Below are 21,111 nucleotides of genomic sequence, written 5' to 3' on the forward strand. Positions count from 1 at the left end.
ATAGAGAAGCGTTTGAAGTAGATGGCATGAGAAGAATTTCTACTGAAAGTCGAGCAGTGCTCACGCTGTGCCGTTTGTGTGTTTTTCAGTGGTGTTTTTCAGTAACAAAGTATATTTACTAAGTACAATTTTGAGGTATTTGTACTTTACTTGAGTATTTCCAATTATTTTACTTCTACTCCACTACATCTCGGATCCAAGTATTGTACTTTTGCTCCACAACATTTATTTGAAAACTTTAAGTTACTAGTTACTTTGTAGATTTTGTTTATTATTACAAAATAAGCATTAACCACTTCAGCCTGGCCATTTGAAAAAAGCGGATCTACAAGCTCACAATGCGTCCCATATTTTCAAAAGATCTTTATACATTTGAAAACTTGAAATGGGATATTCTGCAGTTCATAATGAGTACATTTACCTTTCGTACTTTAAGTACATTTTGAAGTCAATATTTTTGCACTTTCACTCGAGTACATTTTGAACTCCGGACTTTTACTTGTAATAGAGTACTTCTATATAGAGGGTATGCGCATGCTTAAAGTGAATGGCACATCGAGTGGCAAATCGAGTGGCAAAGCAACAGGCAAAGTGAGTTTAACATTGTTTAACGTTGTTTAATGCAATCAGACAGGACTTTTCTGTTTGGATGCATGGGCTGTCAAGGCCAGAAAGTAGTTTTTTGCCACTTGGTAGGCATTCCTGCATAACTTCCGGGTTTGATGATGATGTCACGCGCATACTCTCTATTGCAGTATTGGTACTTTTACATAAAAAACATGTGAGTCCTTCATCCACCACTGCTGTTCTTCCTGCAGGGTGTGCGTCTAGTGGAGCTGGGTGAGCTCTACTTTGATGTTAGCCTGCTGCTGTGGTGCTGCAGTCTGGTGTGGATGACCCAGCAGGATCTGTGCTCAGCCTACGTGCCCATGCTTATGGTGGCCTTCCCCCTCGCCACCAAGCTGCTGCTGACCAGGGAATTCAAGCATAGAGGTATGTACAGTATGTATGCAGCAAAAAAAATCATGGATCATATTTTAGCTTCCAGGCCTATTAGTGCCCAAGCCTATTACTGTATGTCTTACAACACAGTCCATTGTGAACTTCCCATTGTAATGCATTGAAGTTTTCCAATTGTATAATCACGATAGCGCGCTGCTACGCTATGTTTTGGTTAGTAACATTCAGAGTAATGTAGTAAGAGAGTGGTGACACGCTTTGATCTCGCCGCAAAGCGGGTGCCTATGGGTGATAGTTCCAAACATTGCTCCTATGGCTGGAACTATTTCATTGAGATAGAATGAGCACTTCCGCATTCCATTGTTACAATGAGAGTCAACGGGAGTGTCATTACTCTCTTTTATACTACTCTGGTAACATCATAAAGTGAGGGTGAATCTCGCAGCTGAGATATTATGCCACCTCTACGGGCGTTTAAGGACAATAACCGATATAACTCTGAAAATTGCAAAACCTATACCTATGTTATTTGGCATTCTCATAATAAACAAAAACATGAAATCAGTGTTAAAATATTGTCACTTTATTATTGTCACTGTTGTAATTGAGTGCTATTATTACCCTTTAGGTCTTACAGTTTCTAGTCAACTCATGACTCATTATTCTATTGTATTATTAAGTAAATTAAGAATTGGGAAATGTAAATCAAGAGACAAGGACATTTATTTTCTACCAAGCATCAATTTATGCGCATAGTTTATTGTGATTAAAATAAAAAATCACACCCGTGTGAACTGAGTGGTGTAAGGTCTTATATAGACTGATCAGCTGTGGTCTGACGTAATGTCTGACGTAATGAAATCACATTATCACACCCGTGTGAACTGGGTGACCATAGCAACCATGCTCATTTTTTGGACAGACCGACACGTAAACTAACAAAGCCAGTTGTAGGAGTGGTTTACACCACTCAAAAAATCATAGATATCACAGTCCCCACAAATGTAGACCGTGCCGTTATTAAACCCTGTCTTGTTTTATTCTCCATGGCCAATAGTGCATTTGTGCATGCAGTCCAAACTGATAATCGATGCAATATTTCAAGTTATTTAGAGCGAGCTTTCGGTCTATCAGACCTTCTTCAGAGCATACGTGACTCATGTAGTGAGTCATGTACAGTATGCTCTGAAGAAGGTGCACAGGCAGGTAAAAATAAACTATCCCATTCTAATCATTGGCAGTATGCAATACACCTTTTCCACTGATTGATACAAAACATGCTGTGATTTTTACATCGCTTGACAACAAGATAGCAAGCATTCCAAGTAGCCGATGGCTTCTTGCGTCGACAAGCACGCCATCTGAGTTGTGGTGAATGAAATAGGATATTATCAATTTTGCTACATAGAGGGAGGCACCAGCCCAATAGGGGGGCCGGGTATGTGGATTGAGCCAAGACAATGTGGACATTGTCAAGAATCCTCTTTTTTTTGCGCCCCCTCCAGGAGCTTCAGTGAAATACAGCGTGCTGTATATGCTGGGCCTGGCACTGCCATATGTCCACTTCATGTTCCTCATCTGGGTGGTGTTTGAGATCTTCACGCCCATCCTGGGGCGCAGCGGCACTGAGATCCCCCCTGACGTAGTGCTGGCCTCACTGGTGACGCTAGCCACCATATTCCTCTCTTCGTTCTTTGTGAGTATTGAGTGCGAGGCCATAACTCCATGGGAGTAAACTCCACTCAAATGGGCTATATATATGCACACTGTACTGTACACTCCATTGCCTGGAAGACAATAGGTTAGGGAAGAGGACTAACAAACCGACCCCAAACAATCCTGAACTGAAATGGGGGAAGGTTGGGCTTGGGGCCAACAACCCCAAAACATAAAACACGCACATGCTACAAAAACGTTGAATAATGAATACATCAAGAAGAAACATGACGCTGTGTGATGAAAAATTGGCTACTTCTTGAAAATGTGTTTTGTAATTCATAGAATCGTTAAAGGTTATATATAGATGTGTTATTTCCACTATTCTTTTGGGAAATGTTTAAGCATTTTAGCTATAATTAAATTCTCAAAATAGGGAAAGTGGTCATAATAATCAACAGAATTCTTACATCAATCATCTACACAGTAAACTAACTGGTAGCCAGTGCAGAGAGGCTAAATTGGGAGTTACTGTATGTGTTCTTTTCTCCTGGATTTGGTATGAATTCCACTGCTCTCTGTCCCTCAGCTCCACTTCATCTACCTGGTGCGGAGTACCAAGTGGATCCTAGCTAGCCTGGCCTCAGTCTTCCTCATTACGTTCCTGTTGGTATCCTCTGGGCTCATGTTCCCATATTCCGCTGATCCAGATAGCCCACGGCCCAAGCGGGTCTTCTTGCAGGTATGAACTCATAACACAAGCAAACGCATACATGTGTATAGTATACTGTCGCTGTCTTTGTATTCGTTTTATTTTTGAGGGGCACTATAGCCCTTCCTATATTCAGCTATCAGTGTAGAGTCCTACACAAACAGTAAAGTCCCATTGACAATGAATGGAGAATTTTACGTCATACTGTCTGATCAAATCGGCATTGTGTCTATTTTTGAGGGGCGCCAGCCCCTCCTATACGTGTTTGTCCTTAGTTCAATGTTTGTTTTGTAAATGCCATTGACAATGAAGGGAAAATTTACGTCATAATGTGCCTCATTACGTCATATTGTCTCTTTATTGTTAATGGCGTTTAATGTTTGTTTGCACCGTTTGTTTTACATCACCATTACATCACCTAATCAACATGAGTTAGACTTTAATATATTAGCGCTACTCGCTTCACACGGGTGTGATTTTTGTCCTACACAAACATTAAATTCCCATTGACAATGATTAACTGAATAAGATGTCAACTGAATTTATGTGATATGTGATATATATATCACATTATATATATATATATATATATATATATACAAGTCATAAAATAGGACATTAATTAATGTATATATATTAATTAATGTCCTATTTTATGACTCCCATGCCCCCTCCATCCACGCAGCACACCACACGGACATTTCACAACCTCAATGGCCAGGTGGAGAGCAGGGATTCAGGCCTGTGGATCAACAGCTTTGACTACACTGCCATGAACCACATCACGCCCCACATCCCTGAAATCAACGACACCGTCCGCACGCAATGCCGGGATGACCGGCCCTTCTGCGGCTACCCGTGGTTTCTGCCTGTCAAGTTCCTGAGCAAGTCAGTAGTACATCCTTGTTTTTGACATTATGGTAATACTTTTTTGTTTTTAGTAGCACTGGGTAATAATCACAACATTGATATAATATTGGTACATTATATCGATATTATATCAATGTTGTGATATGAGACTAGATATCGTATGGATATTTAGGACTAGATATTTAGGAGTCAGGTCAGTGAGTGAAGCAACATTTTATTAACAGACCTATAATCTGTATAAAGAAGTCTTGAAATGACTATATAAAGTAGTGTAGTCCTTCCTGTAGCCGGCCTGGCTTCGAATCCAGCCAAGACTCTTTTCTTCATGTCATCACCCCTCGCTCTCCTGCTTTGTCTGTCTCTCTGTTCACTGTCTTTTATTAGCCTTGCGTTGCGATACTAATATACTGCCTCGGGCAACATGCATTAGAAGGCAGATGAAATCTGGCTGCGCCAGGCTAGTCTTTTATCACAAATAAAGAAAAAGAAAGAAAGAATTTTTACAAAGACAAATGTTTTTGATACACTGCAAGACCTTCTTTTTCCCCACAAAGTTATGTTGAACCCCTGGGCACAGTTAAGGATAGCAATGCTTCCTTAGCTGAGTGAAGCCGTCATTTACACTGCAGGAAGTAGCACTGTTTGCGTTGGCTTTCAGAAATCTTGCTAGAAGCTTGTATGTCTCTTTTATGTCTCTTCCAGCACAGTACGATTACCATGCTGATGTTTCTCACACGCTCTTTTTGCTGAAATATCAGGAAACGTACTGAACGACAAAAGGCCTCAGGGGAGCCCCAGGCTGGGGCCTGTGGCAGAGTGTGCTCCAAATCCAGGCCTCCTGGAAAATCAGCTTGAACAATCACCCAGAGAAGTGGTTCTCAAACATTTTAATTTCTAGGACTCCCATAACTCTGAGTTTACAAATGTAACCATTGGACATGTAATGTAAGGCTCCATTTTGGTCACATTTGTACACTCCCAGGGTTCCTTGAGAGGAGTTCCAAATGGAACCTTATGGTTCTGTAACGCTGAGGGTCCCTGGACCCCACCTTTAGAACCACTGGCACTGTCGCACCGTGTTCTTCAGATATACCGTCCGCCAGGATGATGCATTTGTCATCTGCCTTCTGTTGAGAGCCATTATTGTGTAAAATCATCCGTTAATCCTTATCCTGGTATTCAGCCAGATTGGCATTCAACTGAAATATGGGCATATACTGATGTCACCAGGGATCTCCATATATGGGCATAAAGGGACAAGAACAGACGGATACAGCGATCTCTCTGAACATTGGAACACACATTTTATTTCACTTTTAATATGTCCATTCATTTCACGTTATAATATTCACATGTAGAATCTCATCGTAAATATGGGCCAGAGCCCCAGTGTCGTTCGTCAGACTGCAGATGGACAGAGAGACACTTCAAATATCTTAGCAAATCTCGCCAGTGTGTTGCTGGGATAGAGAAACTGAGAAAGGTCGATATTATAACAGTTTATTTTCTTCTGATCTGTCTCACTAAAGAAAGCCATTTTAGTATGAACAATTGAACATCTTAGAAATATTGTGTACCTTGTGACAATCGGGTCCAATATTTAGTTCAGTGACCATGGAGCTAAAAGAATGGTTCAGAAGCTGTGTTCACGTTCATTCTCCCATTGGAAATGAATAGACTCCAACCTGCTTCCCGTCTCCGAAAAAGGTGCAGATACAGGAAGTAAACCGGAGATTGCGTGTCTTGCTATTTCCGTCTTGGGCACCGGTCTAGTTTTCTCATCATCAGTTCTGCTGCCAGAGGGAAGTCACAGCGTTGTAAAAATATCAGTTAATTTCTCAGCAGAGTCACCTGGGATTTTTTGTTGCTTGCACACAGTGTAGAATGTACAATACACATACTGTATGATGTTCGGTTACCTACCGTAGCCAACACGTTTTTTTTAGATAAAAGCCAAGCAGGGTGAGGTCTGCTTCCGGGTCTAGTTTGGAAATAATATTTATCTCAGGCAGGTTTGTTCATATGAAGTGTAATTTTCATGTGCATTTGGTGCATGTGTGTAATTGTAGGAAGAATTGGTACCTTCCTGCTCCAGAGGTGTCTCCCAGCCTACCAGTGGAGTTCAGCCTGGTCTCAAAAGAATACAACAGCTGGGGAACGGTTAAGATGACTTTCCAAGTCCAAGGTCAGTTTTATGTTTTTCTTTTCATGTGGCTTTGTAAAAATAAACCTGCAAATGTAGTTGGCTGACATAAAAAGGCCATTTAAATCAAGTTAACTCCAAAATATCTGAGTTGACCCCACAACAACATGGATGATTGATAAGTTACACTGTAGTCACAGAATTTCAATAACCGTATAGTCACATTATTTATATATATATATATATATATATATATATATATATATATATATATATATATATACACATACACACAGCTCCATCTCAATGAATTAAAAGTTCATTTTCTTCCGTAATATAATTCAAAAAGTGAAACTTTCATATATTCTCAATTCATTGTGCAAGTATTTAAAACCTTTTTTTTGTTTTAATATTGATGATTATGGCATCAAAAAATCCTATCAACAAATTAGAATATTTTACGAGACCTCCAAAAATATATATTTTTAAACGAGAAATGTCGACCATCTGAAAAGTATATTAATGTATGCAGTTGGGCTACTTGGTCTGGGCTACTTCTCATTTAAAAAAAATTTTTTTAGTGGTCTTGTAATATATTCTAATTTGTTGAGATAGGATTTTTTGATTTTCATGAGCTGTATGCCATAATCATCAAGATTAAAACAAAAAAAGGTTTTAAATACTTCACTTCATGCACAATGAATTGAGAATATATGAAAGTTTTACTTTTTGAATCATATTAGGGAAGAAAATGAACTTTTACACAATATTCTAATTAATTGAGATGGAGCTGTGTGTATATATGTATGAGCACACACACACACACACACACACACACACACACACATTTCTTCATCCCATTTGTCTTTATGTATAATTTTGTTTAACTGCTTGCATGTGTATATGTGTGTGCGTTTCCTATCATTTCTCGTATAGGCCCTAGCCACATGTCCCTGTATTTGATGCCTCACCGTGGAGCTAGTCTATCTACCTGGTCATTTGGGGACGGGACCCCCCAGTTTGACCTGAATGGGGAATATTTCATCTTTTACTCACATGGACTAGATGCCCCCATATGGACCTTCTGGTTTGAAATACAGGTATCCTTATTGCCAACAATATTTCTTATGTGAGTTTTAAGAGAAATTATGATGGATGGACCATCCAACCAATTGTGTATGTTGTTGATTACCACCAGTTCAGCCTGTGTTTTGTGAGATTTATTTTGTGCAGTATTCTTAACAGCTTGAATGCCGACAATTTACGGCCGTCTTTCAGGCTAGACTGCCTATGTTTAAAGTTACCTTTGGACAGCCAGTGCACGAACCGCTGAGTTGCTTGTCATGAAAATCTACTTTAAAACGGTGTCGCTTGTTGTAGTGTTCTACATTCCAATATCTACATATTCCAAAGTTCCGACCACAACAACAGACCGGACGGGGCATCCAAAACGTGGATTAAACAATGAAAACGTGACTTGCGAATCCCAGGGAAAGTGTTAATTAATTAACTCGAGCAACTCGTGAATAGAAGTCAAAGTATTAATGTGTCATAAATGTAAAATACTACTGGTATCTGGATTTATTTCTACTTCCCTCTAGCTGTGCTGCTGATACTGTAGAAACTAATTTCACAATATTGAATGTTGAATGAATGTTTAACAATATAGACCACAGGACAGAAAAATATACATTTTTCAGGAAATTAAGAAAACCTATTTTAAAAACAAAGCAAAAAGTTTAGTGTTGTGACTTTATAAATACCCGGCTGTAGAGCACCGAGTTGGTAACGATAGAAGTTGTAGATGCCCCACCCGGCTATGCAATACCCGTTGTACCCGTGTCAGAGTACCCGTTCCACCCATCTGTCTGTGTCCCTTTTATGCCCATATATGGAGATTTCTGTTTCTGTCTCTCTGTGTCCCTTTATTCCTATGGAGTTCTGTGTCAGGCATGCCATGCCCAAATATGGAGTGTTGTGATGTCAGAACAGGCCAGCTCCATATATGGAGCATGGGCAGGGGCCCTGTCCAGAGCCCGGGCAGAGGCCTTTTGTGGCGGTTCTGGACAACCGTGGGTCCGACCGACTCCAGGCACTGCACTCCCTGTGGTGGTGTGGAACGCATGTGTCGAATTTGAAGTCAGTGGGGTGAACGGTTCCCGAGTTACGGGGATTACAACCGTACACACGTACAGAGACATGGTGCATTCATAGATAGATTGTTAATTACTTGCATGAGGGGGGGAGCGGTGGTGGAGTTATTTGCTTTAGCAGACAGTTTGAGGGTCCAATGGTTAAGAGGTTTTTTCCAAAGTGTTTCTTACTACTTCCCATTGGTTCAATGTTTTCTAAACAACACACAGACTTAAAGGTTGTTCAATAGCACTGATTAATGCAAAACAAATCTAAATCCTCAAAAATGGAGTTAAGTGGTTTCCTCCCGACAGCAATGAGTTTTATCACCTTCTATGACTCCCCTGGCAGCTTTCTTTATTTTTCTTTCTCTGACTTCATGTGGCCATTTGTGACGTAATCATCTATGACATCAGTCATTTATGAGGACATAAGGTCGTCATCACAATTAAGTCATTTAAAATGAAATGTCAAATGAGAGATAATGGGAGAGTGTTTTGAACTGTGAATGTTATCAACATCAATATGGCAAGAATGCTTTGGATCATCGTTTTATCGGTTATTTTCTCGTCATCGCCGATAAACTGCCAACTGGGAATATTGCACATTTCAAATGGTGTTTCTAGTAAAGAGTACTGCGTTGTGTACAATTCTGTGTGGAGCCACCTGCCAGAAACACTTGAAAATGCTTTACAGAATCCACTGAAGAACCTGGTATCTTCTTGGCTGTGTGAGGCCCCCATAGTCAGACAAGAGGCGGTAAGAGACATGGCCTTAGTGGTGAGTAGAGGGTCCTGTCCATTCAGTCAGAAGGCTCTAATTGCCCAGGATCTCGGCGCATCGGCTCTGATCATTTCCAGTACAGACACATTGCTCGCCCCTTCAGCCAGTCCGTCAGTGTATGAGAAGATCCGTATTCCTGTGGTTCTCTTGAGGGCCCAAGACATACTCGATGCACAGCGCGTGTTTGGTACGGGCCCAGGGATGCAAGCGAAACTATATGCGCCACAGCCGTCTCAATTTGACTGTAGCCTTGTCCTGCTACTGATTTCCGTTATCACGGTGGTCTTGGGAGGTTACTGGTCAGGGGCGTGTGAGAGAGACCGGCTGAGCATCGGTGTGTCGGGCAGGGGAGGCCGTGAAAACAAAGACGACAGCATCGCTCTGTCCCTGCACTCACCGCTCACAGTGACCATCTTTGTGGCCACAATGTGCGGGACGCTTGTCCTTACGTACTTCTTCTACAATGTCCTTGTGTACATCTTTATCGGCATATTCTGTGTGGGCTCTGCTAATGCACTGTATAACTGTCTAGATGCTGTGATGGACAAGATGGGCTGTGGCAGTATGCAGTTCTCAAATCAGAATTGTAACTTCTCTGTGCGGTCGCTCATATTGGCTGCGGCATGCATCAGCATAGCAGCGGTCTGGGTAGTCTACAGGAATGAGGAACAATGGATCTGGGTCTTGCAAGATTTGCTTGCCATTGCCTTCTGTTTGTACTTCATTAAGAATTTCTCACTGTCTAACTTCAAGATCTGTGTGATTCTGCTCGGCCTCCTGCTCGTATATGATGTATTTTTTGTCTTCATCACTCCATTCTTCACTGAGAACGGATTGAGCATAATGGCGCAGGTTGCCTTGGGCCCTGGCGCATCTGTAAATAGGAAGCATGATGATGTGGTGCAGGTCTTTTCTGAACCCCAGGCACCTTCAGAGAAAATGCCTCTAATGATGCTAGTGCCACGATTCTCATCAAGGGCTTATAACCTGTGTGGGAAGCAGCAGTTCTCCTTTCTGGGCTATGGAGACATCTTGGTACCAGGCTTGCTGGTGGCCTACTGCAGCAGATTTGATGTGTGGATCAACAACTCCAAGAAGACCTATTTTGTCACCTGCTGTATCGCCTACTTCCTGGGGATGGTGGTGACCTTTGCTGTGATGCAGTTGTCAGGAATGGGCCAGCCGGCCCTGCTCTACTTGGTGCCCTTCACCTTGATCGCCACTGCCCTGGTAGCATGGCGCCGCGGTGAGATGAAGCAGTTCTGGGCAGGAACCATCTACGAGGGAAGACTTGACCAAACCTCCATTTTATGAGAAACATGCTGAGATTGACAAGGAAGGAACCAGCAAGGAACCATCAGAACCAGTTGGGCCCTATTGATCGAGACTGAGTCTAGATCAATGGTTGCCAAACGTTTTCAGAGAGATCATTTTTGGTGTCACCCGGGACTTCGTCAGGTATCTATAATACCTGACGAAGACCCGTGAGGGTCGAAACGTTGTAATAAAAAACTAAATTCCTGGGAGCAGAGAAACAGTTTGCGGACATCCCTTCCTTTTCATTGTACGTATATTTTTGTCCAGCACCTGTAGAATTTCTGGAGATGTGCGTACTTCCTTCTGGATCCTATCGCCAGAAAAATCTGTAACATGAGCCTCCATTTGGACTCCTGCTCGTTCCCCAGCCCAAAGTTCAGAACTGTTGACTTCTAACATTGGTACCGACTGTTAGGTAATCGCCAGAAGTTGGACTTTTTAAACTCAACTCTCAGAGCAAAAGTCGTTTAAAACAACCGTGGTACACCAAAGGTCTGTCTGTACAAGTTAGAAATCAGAGAAAGACGCAGCAGGGAGTCCTTGCTTCAATGAAGGAAGTGTGTGTGTAGCCACTAAGGATGGGAGAATATAATAATTCTATCAGGATAAAAACTTTATCTTTTTATCGTTAAATGATCCATATCGTTTTTTTGGGGAGGTGGGGGGAATAACCGATTCTGCCACCTGGTGGACGCAAGTGCCAACGCTTGACTGCCGACCCGGATCTACTTCGTTTTAGTGTCATCCACGCTGGATGCACGTCCGGTTTGGGCGGCCATCTTAGATGCTATTTAATTAGCGTCAATGCTAGCGAGCTAAAATGAGGCCATCCTTGCTCTAGAAAGCGCCAATGTTCCAATCGGGATCACCGGATAATCAGAAAAGACGTTTTGTCAAAACCATGGAGAGCTCCGTAGATTTATTCAGCTTTTTAGTCCGCCTGTATACAATAAGTGAACGGCAGTGCGCATGCGCGAAACCGGCCTAGGATCGCTGAAGAAAGGCCAAGCAACAAAAAAAAGAAAGATCAGCGATCCGGTTTGATATCAATAATAAAGCTTATATGACAGAACGTTCCGCCAAAAGCGGTTGCCGGTTGGATTCTATATGGCGGAACGTACGGTCATGAGCATTTTTTGTGTTAAGTAAGTATGCTACAAGCTCATTTGCATAATAGTGGCTGAGAAAGCTGCTCTTGGCTCAAGCAAATTGGCACAAAACGAATATGCCTTCTGCCATTGCATCAGTCTTGAATCTGCATTGTCATTCCTGGGATGTCTGGACATCATGTGAAATGGGACCTTGGTGCCTCAGTGGTTGATCTCTACAGCAGATTACTAGTCAGAGAATCAGTGGTCGATCCCTACAGCAGATTACTAGTCAGAGAATCAGTGGTTGATCCCTACAGCAAATTACTAGTCAGAGAATCAGTGGTTGATCCCTACAGCAGATTACTAGTCAGAGAATCAGTGGTTGATCCCTACAGCAGATTACTAGTCAGAGAATCAGTGGTTGATCCCTACAGCAGATTACTAGTCAGAATCAGTGGTTAATCGGACCCTACAGCAGATTACTAGTCAGAGAATCAGTGGTTGATCTCTACAGCAGATTACTAGTCAGAGAATCAGTGGTTGATCCCTACAGCAGATTACTAGTCAGAGAATCAGTGGTTGATCCCTACAACAGATTACTAGTCAGAATCAGTGGTTGATCTCTACAGCAGATTACTAGTCAGAATCAGTGGTTGATCTCTACAGCAGATTACTAGTCAGAGAATCAGTGGTTGATCCCTACAGCAGATTACTAGTCAGAGAATCAGTGGTTGATCTCTACAGCAGATTACTAGTCAGAGAATCAGTGGTTGATCCCTACAACAGATTACTAGTCAGAATCAGTGGTTGATCTCTACAGCAGATTACTAGTCGGAATCAGTGGTTGATCTCTACAGCAGATTACTAGTCAGAATCGGTGGTTGATCGGACCCTACAGCAGATTACTGGTCAGAGAACCAGTGGTTGATCCCTACAGCAGATTACTAGTCAGAACCAGTGGTTGATCCCTACAGCAGATTACTAGTCAGAATCGGTGGTTGATCCCTACAGCAGATTACTAGTCAGAGAATCAGTGGTTGATCCCTACAGCAGATTACTAGTCAGAATCAGTGGTTGATCCCTACAGCAGATTACTAGTCAGAGAATCAGTGGTTGATCTCTACAGCAGATTACTAGTCAGAGAATCAGTGGTTGATCTCTACAGCAGATTACTGGTCAGAGAATCAGTGGTTGATCTCTACAGCAGATTACTAGTCAGAGAAACATTAGAACGTCATTGTTGGGCAGAAAGCTTGTATCTCCATATTTCATCTTAGTTTTTTATAATGCCCTATTTTTTTGAGTGGTGCAAACCACTCCAACAACCGGCTTTGTTAGTACCCGTGTGTGTTTGTGCCTGTACGGGTGAGCATGGTTGCTATGGTCACTGACATTACGTCAGACCACAGCTGATCAGGCTATATAAGACCTTGCACCACTCAGTTCACACGGGTGTGATTTTTATACTTCTAGTACTTTGTGCTGTTTGACAGTGTCATGCAAAAGTAGTGAAAATAGCCAATCTGCAAATTGTATGCATTGTAAGCTTGTAGATATGCAATTTATGCTAATTTTGACAAATTATTAGATTCTTCTTTTTTTTCCTTTCCTTAAAGTCCAAAATAGGGGTGCCAGATTGAAAGTGGTTAAGTCTGTCTCTTTAAAAAAAAATGTTTAACCATTGAAAAGTTTTAACAAGAGCTTGTAACTACATTGGATTCATTGTTGGGTAGTGACAATAACTAGGTCTTTGTGTGTTGTTGTGTATGAATGCACATAAAGCATTCCCCATTTCCCCTAGTCGGCCGTACCGACCGTACAAATGAATTAAAGTTGATGAGTACTTTCTCCTTCTGTCTCCTTCTTTCAGCCTCCCAGAGACCCAGACCCATCGGGTCCCGAGGGGATGATATCAGTAGCGATCTCGTCTCATTACTTCTTCGGGGAGGACCAGAGAACTGCTCAGCTGGTGGAGATCCTACACAGGTTTCCCGCGTGGGCCTTTCCTTCATCCTGGGTCAGTACCTATGACATGTACCGATACTGAGGAAGCTACCAATTACTGAGGCTGATACTGAGGAGAAGAAAATGGCTGCAGTGGCCCGAAACACGGAGAAGAGATGTCAAGCAATGATACTGAGGATTGGCTGATGGGCCTGCTGCCTCATCACTCTGACTGACACACACACACACACACACACACACACACACACACACACACACACACACACACACACACACACACACACACACATATATATATTCAGGTTCCTCCCAGTCAGCCTGAGAGACCACCATCACTGTGTCAATAGGCTTAGTGGCTAACCAAGCAGGAAGACACGCCGAGACACGCCAGAAGCAAGCTTAACTGCAGTATGTAGATCTGACAGACCAACTAACTTACTGACCACTGACCAGTGCACCGGCAACTACAAGCCCTGTGGTCACTCCTGGTTTGATGAAAAGGGGGCGTGGGGAGATTTTTTTTACACTCTGTCTATGCTCTCTCTCTCTCTCTCTCTTCACTTTATTTTACTAATCCTCATTCTCTCTCTTCCCCACTTTATCTTGCTAACCTATTATATTTCTTTTTCTATCTCTATGGATGGCCTTGCATGTCTACCTCCCTTCCTCTCTATAAACAGTCACTGGAGTAGGAGCTGTTGTCAGAATGGCTGTGTGTCACTACATTCTACTGAAAGACATGCCATAGACTAGATTCATGATCCAAGAGATTTATTTGTCACGCTCACACAAGTGTATGTGTGTGAGACCTGCTCCACTAGACTGTGCTAACAATATAATAACCACAAAATACTACCATAATCTGCACTACAGATTATGTGGTATACTGTTGGGATTATGTTGGGTTATTGCAATCAATGCTTCAGTGAGTCCCTGGCTCTCAAGGATAAGAAGACAGTTTTTCCTTGTCTCTCTTACCTGATCTTAGCAGGATACCGTAACATTTAGAATTTTAGTCGTATTTTTCAAACTGCACATTTTGAATTGAGGTGGTGGTGGTGCTTCTGTTGGCATATTAGATAATAGCAAGTGGTCCCCATGGATGAGAGGCTAACGGGTAACTGAAAGACAAAATGGTGACTTATCTATAATCATATCATATAATCTATAATGTTTGGAACGTGATACGCCTCAAAAAATATTAAGACTTAAAATTAAAAATATTATGGTATTGTTTTAAACGATCAGTCCACCCCACAATCTCATGTTACGTGAATGTCAATAACAGACAATATGTCTCATAACAAATAACCCTATGTGTAGAGACCTACGGGAGAAATTTGATGAATGAGTTATCTGGGGTTGGAAATGTATTTTCTAGCTTGCTGAGACTAGGAGTCGGATGGCAAAGTGGACTCAAGTGCTTGAACGACAGTAAAATGCCCTGTGATTACATAAATGTTATCTTAGCCACAGATCCAACCTTAGCACAGGGATAATAGTTTAATTAGATTGTATGAACTACTGTACTAATGTAACTTGCTCTCACAAACTGTGTCAAGTTGTATCATCTAGACTTGTTAGATGCAACCCCACAAGATATATATAGGCCTACTGTATTTCAATCCAACTATTTAATGCAAATTATCTTATGTAGTACCAGAAAAGCTATCTAATAATTGCTTAGATATGTTTTTCTCCATTAAGACATTTTGATTATATATTCATCTTAATATCCAAAAGTAAAAATAGCAATGCTATTAATTAATACCTACCGGTATTTAGATTATCTTAAGCCAAATATTTTTTAACATGTAACAAACAGGAACAGAAATATTATATTAAGTCCCAATTCATTCTTACTGTATGCCAAAAGCTGTCTCTGACAACACCACCGAAGAACTGAATTCACCATGGCTATGGCAGGCAAAAAGATTGGTCAAGCTCAAACAAGCACACATTAAGCACACATTATATAGGTGAGAATCACTGGAAATATTTTAAGCAGACATGGTCAATACTGTACTGTACAGTAGCATTGTTCTGGCTATGTATTTGACATGGCTAGCACACATAAGTGAAAGGTTATGTTAGTCCAGTAATAATGTAATTTGACCTCTAACTAATTGCAAAAAAAACGAACTCAACTGATTTTGCATCTTCAATATATCCTGAATAACAGAACAAAAGTTGCCTGGAATTGTCTGAGGGGAAAGTGTTGAAAATGGCCTGTACAGTATGGCCACCATTGACATCCTATTATAAGGCAATATTTTCTAAATTTCCTTATGCTTGAAGTAGCATGTGACATATCAAACTAGGGGGTTTTCATGATGCTGACCATAGCAACTTGCCAAACTGTGATGATGTCAGCACATTTGGGCAAGTTGCTATGGCCAAATTTAGTTTTGCATTTAGTTAGAGGTTGATCCTGTATTTTCCATAGATTTCCTGTCTGAGCTATTGAATAAGCAATCTTCCTGGCCCCAACCATTAAGGAATCTCAGACTGTGGCATCTAGAACAGAAATGACTTAAACATTTGTGTTTTTGATTAAATATAATAATTGTTTTTACCGAATGGGTTTGAGGAAAGACTAATTCTGCTGTACTTAACGTACATTTCTCAGTGGTGCCACTAGAGCCAGCTTTACAATATAAGTAGGGCTCCCATTCTTCATTTGTAAATCCTGGGCTGTACAGCAACCCATAGGTTTGAAGTCAACTCTTATTTAACAATTCTTGTAATCTTTTACTTGACCACATGATGAACTGCACTATCTAGGGCTATAAATGAAAGACACAATTAGACATTTTAAATAGCCTACAACGGCACCCGATAGATCACCCCCACCCATATAACCATCTATGAAATCGTCATGGTCGGGCAGAAACCTTGTATGTCCAAAACGGTTACTCTTAAGGAAATGGAAAACATAATCTGTGTTTCAATCCAGTTATTATTTAGTCACAAGCTCTTGATAATACTCATTTTTGCTCTTCATATTTATATAACCCACAGACAGGCTTGCTTAACCACTTAAACCTTCTATTCTTAGAAAACATTACCTGAGTTACAGCTGCACTTGGTCCGCTTATTTCCATTTACACCTCTTCTACAAGCTTGCAACGCTATTTTCTTTGTGTGACATTGTCATATGACGAAATCTAAAATAGGGCACTTATTTTAGAAAAATCATAAAATGAAATTGGGAGATACAAGGTTTCTGCACGTCAGCATCAAAATTCTGTATTTGGCACGGTACACTGCATGTGTCCTGGTCAAGGTAGATTCGAATTTTGTGGCGGTATGGCTCGACCATTCATTATAAGGCTAATTGTTACTTGTGTCTATATCACACTTAAATGTATATCACAAGATATATATGGAAAGAAACGGTGTATTTCAGTTCTTCGTAAGACATTTGCCAATTGCCATTTTAAGACAGACTAGTGTTTCTTCAGGTGAATGTACTGTATGCCACCTGACCTAACAGACATGGTTCATAGTTAGACCTATTTGGGGAAAAGGTATGTTTGTGGGCAGCCTAATACTCAAACAATGTATTTTTTTGTTTCAGATGTCATGTTCACATTACATTTTGGTTGCAGGCTAGCTCCCTCTGCTGCTAACATGATTTATTTTTGAGCTAGCTCTGTAATAGCCTCGGTACCAGGCTTTCATTTTCGTCTGCGCAAAAAATGAAAGCCTGGAGGAACGCATTGGCCGCTCTGTACTGGTCTAGAAGTGGGAGTCAACCCTTCCGGGTGGGCGTCGCTCCAAATGATGTGACGTAGCGCTGCACTGGGGGGGAGAGGAGGGGCCGGGGGTGACTGACAGATCGGTGAGATCCACTCAGGGCGTGTGCAAATCTCTGCCCCGACCCGCCCCTCTAGACCAGAAACCTAACACATTAGCTCAGGCTAGCTCTGTAATAGCCGTATCTGGCTGGTAAATATCTGTATGATGAAAGAAACAATTTCTCCTTTTCTTCAGTTTCAGAAGTGAATGGCACTCTCTAATGAAATCTATGCAAAAAAAAATAAAGACTAAATGGTGTCTGTACTGTTTTATGCCAGTCATTACTAGCATAAATATTACTTCTACTGCAAAAAAAGAAAATTGCAATTAAGATGTATGGTGATTGTTGACTCATTTTGGGATATAGTGGAAAACAAGTTTATCAGTTTGTAATGGATAGGAGTGCCACTTAAAACCTCTTAATCTTACTTTAAGTAATCTTACTTAAACTAATACTTACAGTAGGTCACCGGGTCGGCTCTGTACTTTCTTCTCCTCAACACACCACCAAAAATAGCTAATCTACAAACTCACAACACAGTGTGAGATTGTAGATCATCTATTTATTATTGGTTACTATTCCTCCCAGAAAAGGGATGCTAGGGTTCAAGTGGTTAATCCAGTTCGGGCTTATACCAAGCAAAAAAAGATGTGTGAACAAGAAGGAGCCTCCTGCCTTAAAGTACAATACGTAAATACATGAAAGATTTATGTTGCAGATATGTGTCTCGACGGCTCTGATGCTAAAAGTGCCACAATGTAGAGAATAGTTTTTACTTACCGTAAATTTGTTATCCTTTGAAAGATTTAGACTTCAAAACCTTCAACTGCAGTTGATATTTGAAAACAATACTTCCCACTGTATATTTTGCATATGCATGAGCACATCTGGTGAGCAAAATAATTGGATCACTACATTGCTTGAAACTGACTTAAAACGTGAAAAGTTTGGGGTGTGCTAAACTGATAAAGTTGCTCACCGTGCAAGATACGAGAGTGGGCCCTGCCTCACTACATTATGCAAAATATAGACAGTGCTCTATATGTATACATATGCCAGCTGCTACTTAGTTAGGTAACGTTAGCTTAAGTTGTGGCAAATCTGGGGAAAAAAAGCTTACCACTAGCTTTCTTCACAGATGTGTTCATAAACGTGTCTACTATCACAGAAAAATGTGTTCCAACCCAACTCCCTTGGGAAACTTTGTGGCAGCTGCTGAAAGTTGGGGTACCATTATCAACCAATATAAGGCAAAACATTCCAAATTTCATTATACTTTAAGTAGCATGTGACATGTCAAACTAGGGGGTTTCATGATGCTGAATCCATTCCAAGCATTAGTTTTGCATGAAAATACTCCTTGGGCTAAATTCGGCCATAGCCACCCAAATGTGCTGACCTCATCACATTTGTGATGACGGCTATGGGCATTTTTAGGCAAAGGAGTTTTTTGTGCAAAACTAATGCTTGCAATGGATTCAGCATCATGAAAACCCCCTAGTTTGACATGTCACATGCTACTTAAAGTATAATGAAATTTGGAATGTTTTGCCTTATATTGGTTGATAATGGTACCCCAACTTTCAGCAGCTGTCACAAAGTTTCCCAAGGGAGTTGGGTTGGAAGTTGGAACACATTTTTCTGTGATAGTAGACACCTTTATGAACACATCTGTGAAGAAAGCTAGTGGTAAGCATTTTTTTCCCAGATTTGCCACAACTTAAGGTAACTTTACCTAACTAACTGGAAATCACATTTCAATTTTGATGATTAACAAAATAAAAATTAGTCGAGTTGTCTTCATAGGAGTCTGGAGACCAATTTGGATAACACTGGTTCCCAGTATAAACCTGGGCTTCATGACCTTGTGTTTAAACCGACTGTTCTGTAACCTGAGTTGTTGTGCACTGCAGCTTGAAGCTTTGGCTTTGTTTGTTAACTTGTCAAATACCGGTATCCTTATTGTCATGGGGACTTGTTTTGCAGTCATGCTGTTCTATTAATCATGTATTTTAAAGCCTACGTACCTTTATTGTGATAGGCTTGTTCTAAAACATGCTCAGAGTCGCAACTGAAGTCTAATTTATACTTAGTTGCACCACAGTGTTGCTCTGAAAATAACAGATGTTCAAGCTAACAATTCAACTCAACACACATAAATTGGGCTAGGGGATGTTCACCTACATGCCCAAAATAAGGATGCCAGGTTGAAAGTGGTTAATAGGAATTTGGATAGGTTCAGCTGCACTGTCGTGTCTAGTGAGAGAATCAACTCAGTGGGTTGACACTGTTTATGATAAATGGATGTAAGCATTTATTTAATTTTAAGTATGAGATAGATAAACATAATGTAAAAACAAATCTAGATGGAGTGATTAACTATTTAAATTTATAAATGTCTTTATAAAAACAATAATTAATTTGAATGTTCCTTTAAACTGAAGGAAAACGGGGTGGAACAAAAGCAGCGGAAAGAGCATCCCAATTTTTTTTTTTAAATGTGTTCACCATCACTTCTGTATACGTTTATTCATTGCCCAAGAGCACAGCTTTTTAGGAGTGAAGAACGGGTAGACTATTCAAAAAGCAGTTGGAACATCCCAAGGTGTGGCAAAACATTGAATTAATCAAACGTCTGTCATTTCTTTCTTCATTGCATTTTAAATGAGGTTTAAGATGAGATTTTGGATTTTGTTTTTAATTAATGATCAAAGGAAGCTGCTGTGTGACAGGTGAAGTGATGTTTGGTATTTTAAAACTGTGAAATGGATCTAGTGAACTCCCACTGTTACACAAACTATTTTTGGTCAAATTGAACCGTGCTGCTAGAGATTACTTGGAAAGCCAACAGTTATTAATTAAGTACAGACTTGATTTGAAGAGGCTTGGGCACAGACAATAATGTGATGAGAAACTCAGGGGAGTGGTATGACTTCTGAAGTTTCACATATTAACTACAATCTAATCTAAACTGACATACTGAATATACTGAATTGAACATACTGTTCAATACACATTTCGTTCCCTCACTATATTAAGATTTCAACCTAGAATAGACATTTTCAAAATACTTAAAATAATCATCACCATCTGGCATATCAGCTTCATAATAATGTAACATTTGATTTATATTTTGGGATACATGGAAAAGTCTTGATGCCCGTTTGATAGGTTTCTGTTCAGGGTATTTGTATTTTGTTACCTTAAGTGTCTTTGTCTGAAACACATCTTCAACCTTTTGGGGGTTTTACTTTAATGTTGTTTGTCATGGATTTTTTTTTTATGAAACAAGATCATTATTCTTCAAAATGTCTTGTTTTTGATATTGATTAAACTGTAATTTTAACACTTAGTTTATTTTTTCTTTGAACTGCTGACGTTCTGCTTTGTATTGCGTATGTATCTGTTAGTTGGGAACTTTGGATCCAGTGAATGAAATGACTGCTGTGATGCGTCTTAATTGGAATGATTTGGCAATATACAGGGTATCCATCTGCTACTGAATGGATGGGATGATTTTACATTATGCAAAAAGCTTGAATAAAATGAACACTTGTACAGCAATAAAAGTGTTTATTACATTAATGTTGGTTTTGTTATCTTGTGTGCTGTATGCCACTGGTAAATTGTGCATTTATATAGCGCTTTTATCCAAAGCACTTTACATAGTGAGCATACA

The 21,111-nt window shown here is 40.4% G+C and overlaps 2 protein-coding genes across 3 annotated transcripts in view; both read left to right on the forward strand.

The window, feature by feature from the left end:
* Positions 1-20,326, forward strand: part of ermp1 (endoplasmic reticulum metallopeptidase 1) — a 48,071-nt gene extending 27,745 nt beyond the window's left edge. For both annotated transcript variants that reach the window (XM_079524729.1, XM_079524730.1), the window contains exons 9-15: positions 819-993; positions 2,466-2,656; positions 3,206-3,358; positions 4,014-4,216; positions 6,268-6,383; positions 7,278-7,441; positions 13,536-20,326. In XM_079524729.1, coding sequence (XP_079380855.1) covers positions 819-993; positions 2,466-2,656; positions 3,206-3,358; positions 4,014-4,216; positions 6,268-6,383; positions 7,278-7,441; positions 13,536-13,712 — 1,179 coding nt within the window. In that variant the 3' untranslated portion in view covers positions 13,713-20,326. The remainder of the gene's footprint in view (positions 1-818; positions 994-2,465; positions 2,657-3,205; positions 3,359-4,013; positions 4,217-6,267; positions 6,384-7,277; positions 7,442-13,535) is intronic.
* LOC306940265 (signal peptide peptidase-like 2A) lies at positions 9,009-10,571 on the forward strand (the record flags this gene model as incomplete). The annotated part of the gene is made up of 1 exon (XM_079525287.1): positions 9,009-10,571. The coding sequence occupies one exon, from the start codon at positions 9,009-9,011 to the stop codon at positions 10,569-10,571; it is 1,563 nt and encodes a 520-aa protein (XP_079381413.1).
* Positions 20,327-21,111: the final 785 nt, after the last annotated feature.

Source organism: Electrona antarctica (genome assembly GCF_951216825.1).
Source record: "Electrona antarctica genome assembly, chromosome: 16".
In the NCBI taxonomy this organism is placed as follows: Eukaryota; Metazoa; Chordata; class Actinopteri; order Myctophiformes; family Myctophidae; genus Electrona; species Electrona antarctica.